The sequence below is a fragment of the Mizuhopecten yessoensis genome, unplaced genomic scaffold, assembly GCF_002113885.1.
Source record: "Mizuhopecten yessoensis strain PY_sf001 unplaced genomic scaffold, ASM211388v2 scaffold6683, whole genome shotgun sequence".
NCBI classification, from domain to species: Eukaryota; Metazoa; Mollusca; class Bivalvia; order Pectinida; family Pectinidae; genus Mizuhopecten; species Mizuhopecten yessoensis.
Genome location: NW_018406672.1, coordinates 2,817,229 through 2,828,242, shown reverse-complemented (window position 1 = coordinate 2,828,242; position 11,014 = coordinate 2,817,229). Strand labels below are relative to the sequence as shown.

Here is an 11,014-nt window from a genome sequence, read left to right as displayed (position 1 = left end):
CCAACTTATAAGATGAACATAACGGTGACATAGTGGAGTTTATTGACCTGTTTTGTTAGAAAAAGATAGATAGATTTGTACCATGTGTAAACACATTACCTATACTCCTTAGTTAAATTACGAATAGTAATAATGCATGACATTTGTTATACTATTATTTAAGAAACATAAATCTGATTATTGTAAATTCTTCAATATTTATCTAGGTTTTACTTTTTGTCGAGTTTAGCGTTATATTCCATCTTTGCGTATTGCAGAGTTATCTTCTCTTGTGAGCAGGTATTGATTGTTACGTCATTGGTTTGTATGAGAAAGTTACGTCGTTTTCTCAAAAATTGATGACGGTACTTTCACAAACCAATGACGTAACAATAAATACCTGCTCACAAGAGCAGATAACTCTGCAATACGAAAAGACGGAATACCAATCGCTAGGCTGATACTTGTTCTTTGAGGATTACAGAGGAACGACACCCGACTCCAAAGTCAGTCATTTTTTACCGTTACGCGACCGCTAGATTCTTTTGATGTACATGAAAGGGTCGAACTATTCTTCTTTTCTCCTCCACAAGGTGGCGCACACTGAGCCTTCAATTTTGCTATGACATATTCCAGGGGAAATTTCACGTGACCTACATGATTTCAATAATCCCATCCCCACTCCATTTTATAAACACTTCGAACATTGGTTGTGGTTGAAAAACGAAACGCGTTAAGTCTGGAACATTTTAATGATTCATTAATTACTGATAGGAGATATTTCACAACTGCCGCTGTTGAAGTGTAGAACGTTTTTGGAACCACATTTTACCCAATGATTATTGGAGGCGTAAGGGGCCGTCTCAGTTCCACATCCGGTCACGGGCATGTCGTGCTCCCAGTTGTCGTTGATGAGAGCCTTGATTTCGAACCAGCCGTTCTCCGTCTTGGAGCAGTCCATGTCTACATCTACCAACCAATAGTGCTCGCCATACCTACAATAAGTGAAGAGAGTGGACATCACGTGATGGAACAGTGAACCTGCCAATACCGACACCTGGATTTAAGGACATCCTGTTATATTCGATGTTTTGATGAAAGACAAACTCTTTCTGTAATTCTGATTAACCGATGTTCAGTCTTATACGACCACTCAATAAACGTTTCATTTAAGTCAGGAATCATTGATATTTACTGTATTATTTCTGCAACTCAGGGGAATTCTAATGAATGATTATGTTTTAGATAATAGATTATTTTTTTTAAATCACTTGTGTTAGGGACAGACTCATTTCTATCACTTCACGTTTAACGATAGTGGTGCGTTAATCCTTTGATCACAGTACGATTAACAAGGATTAACAAGTACCATTGTGTAGTCTACCTAACCACCAATTATACCATTATACATACAGGTATCCAGTGTTTATGTAGGGATAGGGACAAGATCGTAGAAACAGAAAATATCATACTTATTGCTGCAACTAGTATATCAATGCGTCTAGTTCATGTGTTTACTTATCATACAACCAATATATTTATGTATCTGGCTCCTGTGATTACTAGCTGACAACCATTATATAAATATGTCTGACGCCTGTGTAAACATATACCCAAATGTTGAGAAAAAAATGGTTGACCATGGCCAGGTAAGGAGAACCACCACTGCCTCGACCCAATTTCCCATCCCAAGACCTCATTTTCGTTCTTTCAAATAGATAGATAAAGCAAATGTAATAAATCGAAAAATACTATTGGTACAAAGAGACTGATTAGAACAAAAACAGGTAGGGGTCCAATTTTACCACGAGGCGAAGAAATGACTTCAATGATGAAATGAACTGTAGTTCATATTACCACGGACTATACATTAACATACTACATCGGGTATGTTGTCCGAAATACATACGTATTCAAGGGTGTGTAGCCATGGCCACCAGGCTGGTTGGTTGTCCACACGGCAGGCGTGCCCTTGGCTGGTGCTCCGTGAAATGACCCTTGACCCGGTTCTGGCCCATACCAGTCCAGGAAGTCATCGCCTTGTCGCCATGCGTCATATCCGGCATAATGGCTGCCCGTACCGATTTCGTGACTTTTGATTGGAATAGCACATGCGCTAGAGGACGCCTGGTTTGTACAACCTACAACAACGGATATGTGTGTGGTTTAGCTACTTTGCTGTTATCTTGATATATCGATTCTTTTTATAGCTATGAAGGGTTTATTGTAGTGATCTTAAAGTCAAGGGTAAATCATTTTTAAAAGTGCTCAGATATATGCATACANGGGGGGGGGGGGGGGGGGGGGGGGGGCATGAATGGTTCAAATGATAATTGGGTTCGGTACCATTTCGATGGCCATGGTCGATTCCTCCTCGAATAAAAACGTCCTGTCCAGCTCTGGTCTGGGCTTGTATCATGATCACAGTCCTCGCCCATCCAGTAGGAGCAGGACCGGAAGTTACAACAGGACCGGAAGTTACAACAGGACCGGATGTGACACCGGATGTGCCACCTGACGTACCACCAGATGTGCCACCGGATGATCCGTGCGTGTTTGTAGGTCCAGAAGGACCACCTTAAAAGCGAATTGTCAAAAATGAAATGAAAATATGATTGACGTTTTGGAGAGTGAGAAGGAAATTAGACACAAAACTGCTTCACGAGAAGCACTGATATAATAGATTCTAGAACATTCCCTTACACGTCGGAAATATGCATGCATGTTGAAAGATATGCTCAATATTATCAACATATATCCTTCGATGTTTGGGTTCAAAATTACTCAATCTCATTTTTTTCGATTGTTTTCTTGTTTATGTAAATTATCGAATTATTTGAAAACGGTATTTTTTAATTGATTTCCTACTAAATTAATGTATAGCTATTCAGTTTCATTTTTCATTCCATCCATATTTAGGCGAAACCCATGAAATTAATTTTTTATAGTTTTAAACTGATCGATTATAATGTTGTTGTTTTTTTTTATTAATTAATGTGTATTTAAAATTTTCCATTTTTCGTGTAAATTTTGCATTTTTTTCTGACATCTTTCATTATATTGTGTCTCTTATTTTCTGTATGTCGATTTTAAGGTAACCAAATTAAAGCTTTCCCGGAAAAACACTTTTTTTTTCAAATGTGTGAGATATATTTCTACTTCATATATTGTTTCCCTAATTTTCCGATAAATACTTATTGTACCTGTTTGTTGTGTTCACATTTAACTGATTTGGAACTATTTTTTATCGTCATGATGGGATGATAACGTTTACTAACGTTAAACAATCCACTTTATTAACAATCTTAATTTCGACTTACCAACGAGGAATGCAAGGATTGGATTTTCGTTGTCACTGATAACGATGTGGGCGTTCCCACTTCCGTCGACCGTGACCTTGGTCTTACAGTCGGTGATGAGGTCACAATACTGTCCAGCTGGAAGTCCCGTCTGTAGCGTCACATCCATGTGCCCTTGCTTGGCCATGGCAAAGAAGCCTTTATTCCCCCTGCTGAAGGAAACCTCGTCCTCTTCGTTTCGCCAGTGGTTAAGATCTGTTCCCGCTACAGCGTTGCGAAACCCAACCATATTTGCAATTGCCGGCCATCTATGTTCACATACCCAGCCATTTCCGCACGACCCGTCACTTCCGATGGTCACGTCTTTTATAGAGAAATCGCCATTGTGAGGTGGTCCTTGATCCGTGCTCTGGAAAAAGTAACTGCTCATGACGCGTGGGAAACCGTAGTTATAGGCCAACGTAAACGCCTGAGCCAGCTTGTAGCTTCGTGGTTGTTTGTGTGTGACGAGATTTCCTCCGCCGCCATGACCTCTCTGGTTGTCATGGTTATCAACAAATATAAACGCATGCGCGGAGTCAGTCATTCCCCAACCGTAATCGACAACATTGTTGAGCTGACCGAAATTATTGATTCCCCAAGCGATTTTCTGGCAATACCGCATTTCCGTGACGTACCCGTACGGCTCGTACTCTGTGACCTTCACCGCGCCATCATTCTGGTCTATGACCTCGTGATAAAAGAATGGTTTCCCGCCTTCCGGTAGCTCGTTTGTTCTCTCCTCGATCGCCTTGAGGTCAGCGGGCCACATGTGCTTTGAAGCGTCCATCCTGAAGCCTGCCACCCCTATAGCGATTAGTTTATTGAAGTAACCCGCTATTTTGTCACGAACATATTCTAAGTTCTGATTCAGATCTGTAAGACCCACCAGGAAACAGTTTCTGATGTTATTCGGATCGCCGTAGTTATCGACATTTCCGCTTCCGGAAGGACACTTGCTTCTTGGATTGAAGTGTTCCCGACGGTACGGTACGCCAGGGAAGTCGAAATTATCCGAGTCGAAATGAGAACCACCAGTTCCGGTTCCGGTCCTTCCGAGACCCGCCATGTGGTTTACGACAGCATCGACATAAATCCTAGTCAGTATATAACATTTTCCATGTTGTAATCATATGTGTTACCTTGATGACATAGCTTTTGAAAGAAAATATTATGTTTCAACATAATCAATATTAAAAACATATTTTGAATTTATTTCGAAGATCGTTATAGATGCAGTTGCACATAACCTTTTTTATGTAATATCAAGTACTCATATAGATCCACCCACCTGACTCCTACGTTTTTACAGCGAGTTACCATGTCCTTGAACTGAGCCTCGTTCCCACTGCGCGTGTCAATCTTGTAACTAACCGGTTGGTAGCGTTCCCACCAAGGGCGCTGGTCTATCACGGCATACTCATTAGCTGGAGACACCTAAATAGAGCCAGAGTACAAATTGACAGATTATGGACATGACATTGACTTTAAACCATCATTTATATGATGCCTAATATAATGTAACATAAACAGATCCTTTGAATAACCCGAAACTGCACCTAAACGTAACGAACTTTCCATATGAAGTCCTCGGTAATCTGGTCGGAAAATGCTGAAAGCTATTAGATATAGCATCCTAAAACTACTTCAGTTAGTGCGAATTACACTGGTTCCGAAAATAGCTCATATATTTGAATACAATAGATAACACAAGGATATCGAAATGGGGTCATTTGATCCTTCTCCCCAACTATTGACCCTATCCTAACGCATGGTCGTCAACGTCCCTCAGTGGTTTAGTCTCGTCACTCAAGTTTTCAGAGCGGTTTGGTTAGATTTAGTATTGTTTAACGTCCTATCAACAGCTATGGTTATCTAAGGACGGCCTCCCCTGTGTGCAAGATGCAAGCGTGTAGTGTATGCGTGTGTGTTTTGGGAGGCTGCGATATGTTAGTATTTGTCTCCTTGTGACAGCGCGGAACTGATGCCGACTTTATAGTGCTACCTCACTGAAACATATTGACGAAGACACCCAGCAGGACACCCCACCCGGTCACATTATACTCATTGAACCCAAAGCCTTCTTGACAGGGGCGAACGTTCAACTAAAGGCCAAAGGTGAGGCATTGTCAAGGGATAAATCAGGGAGAAGAAAGTTGTTTAGAAAGAGGACAAAAGATAAGATCCCAAATTTAGTCGCCTCTCACGATCATGGAATGGGGGCGGCATGTTCAATTATTACGCCTTACATGCAGGGACTTTTTTAAAGCGGCAATTTGAGGGTTGCATCTTATTGTACTGCCGAAAAAAGAGTCGACCAAGGCCACGCTGTTGCAGAGAAACTGTAGTCCGTTAACGCACTGTTTTCCAGTACCTGGCTTTTTTGACAGGGATCATAAACATTAGTTATAAACGTTATTCCTATCTTCTTGTGTTGGTTTTTTGTTTGTGTAGCTCATCGGATGCAGCCATTACATCCCATATAGGTAGGCTCTAGAAGAGATCTTTAAGACCGGAAATACACGAGGAACATACAAGAAAGGTATCCAAAAAGGGGCAGTCGTAACTGGGATCGCAAAGCGAGTGGACATATCAGAACTTCTCGGACACGTGATAACGCATGTTAAATATCTAGACATCAGCTGTATACAGACCTGTACTCCACAGTAGCCTTTCTTTGACAGGAACCGTTCGCACTCGTCTGCGATGTCCGTCCATTTCCACTCAAACAGGTGTACGATTACCTGTTTTCCAGAGCAGTGAGGATCAGTGTATTCAGATTTGACTGCAATGGAAATACAGTTTTATGCAGTGTTTTAAGATTCGTTAAAGAAGATCGGTATGTAAGTTTGGTTAAGTTTGGTCTAGTATTGTTTAACAGACATTGTCATTTAAGGACGTCTCTGTATGTAAGATATTGTTAATAGACCTTGTATAGGTACTAGTAACTGTCTTGCTGTTTCAGTTTATCAACTGTCACTTTTCGTAGCAAACTTGATCAGAATACTGTTATTAATTTTGGTTGAACTGTTCTTTAATCCCATCGCACATACGACACTTTTGCGACATTGCTTAATGCGAGAGTTATTTGAAGTAGTAATTGAATTCGTTAAAGGAAAAAATGATAAATACTTTCTCGGTTGAAATTTCACGAATTATCGGTATTTACAATCTGCAGTGTCATTATATGAATGAATACCAAATTTGTTCAAAAACAAACTATATGTAAATTTTGACCGATCAGAAGCCGCTGAATGGCGGCCATCTTGTTCAATTGCTACACAGAACCTCGTCAGATTCCCTACAACCTAATTTGAGCAAAATCGAACAATATCTTAATTTCGTCAAATCAGAAGCCAGTCCATTTATTCGATGACTAAACAGAAGTTATATTTGAGGTTTCTGTGTCGTTATACACCGACCTTCCAAATTTAGCGAAATTGGCCCATACGTGAATTTCGACCAATCAGAAGCTAGAAACACTACAAAACATTGCATAAAGTTATTGCTCAATGTTATCAGAAACATACCGATGAATATTTTCCTGTTAAGCCTACTCTATTTATATATACAAATGAGTTTACAGGTCATACATGTATGATATATGATATTGTCCATGATGAAACGAGTTCAAATGTCTTCATTAAAGGGAAGCTCTGTTGAGCCAAAAGAAAAGAATAGTTTAAAAAATATCTAGATCAAAAGAAAACGAATTAAGTTAAACCCTTGACCAACATATTGTGTCACTTTTTTGGCAAATTAAATGCGACGCAGGCACATATGTCGCGTGCAGAATAGATATGGGTGGGGCCGAGTTGTGACACACGTGCAGCTATCAGCCGTATAAACATTGTACATGTGTATGCAACACGAGCCTTATCAGAGATATAAGTATAAATAGTATGTGAATGAATATATGTAATCCTACCGGAAACCTATATTTACCTGCCCTTAATTCAGGTAAAATCTGCGTATGTTTAATATATACGGAACATAGTACACGTATGTATATATTGAAACTCTGTAATCAGAAAATATGTCTTTTCCGAATAGAAATATTGGTCCGAATTGGCGTGAAGACATTTCTCTCTCTTACACAATATAGATACACGTTTGGAAATATCTCTTATAGAAAAACGAATACCTCGTAGCATATTCTTTTAAAAGATATAACAGTTAATTTTGTTGTTTTAAACTATTTTTGAATATCTCGCCATTTACAGAAATCGAGAACCTGTGGTCAGTTCGTCTAGACACTCGGACATAACTTACCACAGAGGGCGCTGACCACGAAGACAAGGATCGTCCGGACAAACATCATCACGGTTACTAGGAACCTAAGTCTGGACGTTTCAGGTAAGATAAGGTACACACGTCCTTAATTTACTGATAAGCTTTTCTCTTACACACCGGCCGACACGAGGTTTCTGTTGGATTGACCGGAACAGTGTCTATTCAATAGGAGTTTGAACTTAGCCATTTGTACTCAATTTTAATTGCCTTTTTTTTCTCTGTGGGCAACTCGTTTTTGTTAGTGATTATATAATAATAGTTTGACGCCCTATCTAGCTAACATAAGCCACTCTAAAGCGCTTTACAGTACATAGATATACAATTGTATACAATCAATACAATTAGCATATACATTAATCAATACAATTTTGAGGAATTCGCAGGAGCTGCCTTATTTTTTCCGTCTGTCTAGTTCATTCCAATCCTTTATTCCTTCTTCTATAAGACTATGGAACGATTTACCAAATACTGTCAGAGAGCAGCCATTCGTTAACATTTTTAAATCATCGATTAAGCGTAACCAAGGTTACTTGTTGCCTATTTTTTTCATGTAGGAAATCGAAAACTAAATATTTTACATACACGATTGCGTCATTCATGTAGTAGTTTAAATTATGATTTGTATAGAGTTAATATTGTAGGTGATCCAATGTGTGCATGTGGAAATGAGTGTGAAAATGCAGTCCATTACTTTTTTGATTGTATGCTGTATATCAGACAAAGACAAATTTTGATTGATGATATCTCACGTTATTGTAATATTTCTCTAAATGTTATTATGTACGGTTCTCCAAATTTGTCAGATGAAGACAATGAAAATATCTTCCATATAGTCCAAACCTACATTAAAAATAGTAACAGATTTTAAGGTCAGTAGTATTATCCTATCATCTCTCTTTCTTATTCTTCTAAATTTCTTTTCTTCCCTTTTCCCTTCCTTTGTTCTTTGTTCATATATATTATAAATATATTTGTTGTTGTTGTCATGTAATCAATATAATGAAATGTATTGGAGAGGGCGTTTCTAAGTTGAGATAACTTGTGCCTAATCCTTTTTGTTGAATGACAAATAAAAAATGTTTAAATCAGCTGCCTTATCAGGCGCTAACTACTAGTCCTATGCAACCTGGCAAATACCTCCCTATGTGTATATTCCTGCGTGTGTGCCTGAGATTTATTGCGTTTATCTTTGTCTGTTTCATTAGAATCGTCAACGTTCCAACAGGTGTCAGAATTCAAGCACAAGTACATGTATTTATAGGCCTTGTGAATCAGTCCGTAGACTTTCTTTTGTCCTATTTTAAATTTTATTTCCTGACTGTTATTGATTGACCGATACTCAGGTAATATTTAATTTAATATAATTTTACTGACGTTGTGACTTTTTAGTTTATGACCTACCAAACGATAACTTACCCAGAGCAATGTGTACTCATGAATTCACAACATACTTATTAGTATGTTAAATAGTCCCCGCGAAAAACCCATGAAATCAATTATTACTAATTAGTAATTGACATGTTAAATCAAGGTAACTATTCAGTCATTAGTCTTTCGTTTTTATTTGCCTAAGATCTCATATTTATAATCCGTGATGAAGAAAAAAGACTGAAAGCTTTTTAATGCTAGGCTACCTATGTCAACTTTTGAATAAGTGTTTATCTGAAAGGAGTCCCTGCAGGCAGGGCGTAAGAATTGTACCTGCTGCCCCCATTGAATGATCGCAAGAGGCGACTACATGTGGGATCTTATCGTTTCTCTTCTTTCTTAATAACTTTCTTCTTCCTTATGTCTCCCTTGACAATGCCCCCCTTAATTATGCCTATAGTTGAGCATTCGCCCATGTGAGGAAGGCTTTGGGTTCTGTCCCCTGGCCAAGACATACCAGAGTCTGTAAAAATGGTAGTTTCTACTCATGTTTAACGCTCAGCAATTTAGGATTGGGACGACTGGTTCGCCCGTTGTAAGTATAATGTGACCGGGTACAGTCCTGCTGGGTGTCTTCGGCAGTATGTTTCAGTGAGGTAGCACTATAAACTCGGCATCAGTTCCGCGCTATCACAAGAAGACAAACACAAACATATCGCAGCCTCTCAAAACGCAAACACAGTAGAGACCGTCCTTAAATGACCATATCTGTTGATGGGACGTTAAACTATACTAAACCAAATCGTCCACCTTTCTGATAAGTTTTTTTTATCAGAAAGTAGGACGATGACCGTAAACTGGTGTGCAACCCAAGCTAGCAAAATTGGGTATCCTCACTTGAACTTACACTACCGATTGTGATGGAACTTTCTACATTTGTCTCGCATTCTATCATCAGATTTACATTTACATATATTTTGTACCGTGATCCCTGAAGTATAAGCGCTCCTATCAGAAAAGAACAAGAAGAGAGACACCATCCATTTCCTCACCTTACTGAAGACGGCAATAACTGTCAGCAGCGTCTTCATGTACCATCCACCGTCATTGTTTTACTACGGTACCGCTCTGAGCTGTACATTTATGCTAAGTCCGTTATACGCAGCGTAAAACACAGATGACAGGACTCCAAACAGCCTCCATTAAAACTGAATATATCTGAATGCTGATCTGTCGAGCATCCGTGCCATCCCCCCTCCACAGCATCAAATGGAGAAACTGTGGCTCATCAACCTACACGATATCGACGATGCTGATTTACCAAACGATTTAATAATCTTCCTTTTATGTTCTTCCTCAGGCTTTCAAAACGCCAAGCAGGAGGAAGATGTACCGAGGGATAAACTTTATGTTTGATTTCTGGAAGCAGAGACAGAAGACTGGTAGTCGGCATTATAAAGAGTGAAGATCTATAGCATCTTCACATTTTGTCCTGATATTCCCCTTTTGAATTCATTTTCACTTGTTTTTCATTTTCCTTTTTTAAAGATTTTCTTTCATTGATTAAACATTATATATTATGTATGTGACATATTTGCATTTTGGAAAAAATATACAAGTTCTAAAAAATAACTAAACAAATAAATAAAAAATACAGTTAATTTTAGTTTGCTTGTCTAGTCACAAAGTTATTTACAAAGAGCATGTAGATGAATATTGTTCAACACAATATGCTACAAAAAATTGTATCTGACTTATTTTATTGTTCTGGAAATTCATCTTTCATTTTTTCTTCACTAGCTTATTTTTCGGTTATTTTCAGAAAACTGTTCGAGATAGTATAATAAAATAGAAATTTGGAAGACAATTTATGTATACAAATCAGATGAATCAAAACTTTGAAACCGGGTTTATTGGGGTCAGCATTAACTGGTGACTGGTATGGTATCGATCGCCTATTCTTGTTTAGTCACCAGTCGTAGTTATCGTCGCTCGTCATTTATTTCATAACACAAATTCAATAAATCCAAGTTATA

At 38.6% G+C, this 11,014-nt stretch overlaps 1 protein-coding gene across 1 annotated transcript; it reads right to left on the bottom strand.

Annotated features, from left to right (window-relative positions):
• Positions 1-712: 712 nt before the first annotated feature.
• Positions 713-7,724, bottom strand: LOC110452459 (alpha-amylase-like). Its single transcript, XM_021501015.1, has 7 exons — positions 7,590-7,724; positions 5,972-6,102; positions 4,609-4,754; positions 3,300-4,414; positions 2,326-2,556; positions 1,889-2,120; positions 713-974 (listed from the first exon to the last, which is right to left on the bottom strand). Exons 1-7 carry the CDS (start codon positions 7,636-7,638, stop codon positions 740-742), a joined length of 2,139 nt encoding a protein of 712 aa, XP_021356690.1. The 5' UTR covers positions 7,639-7,724; the 3' UTR covers positions 713-739.
• Positions 7,725-11,014: the final 3,290 nt, after the last annotated feature.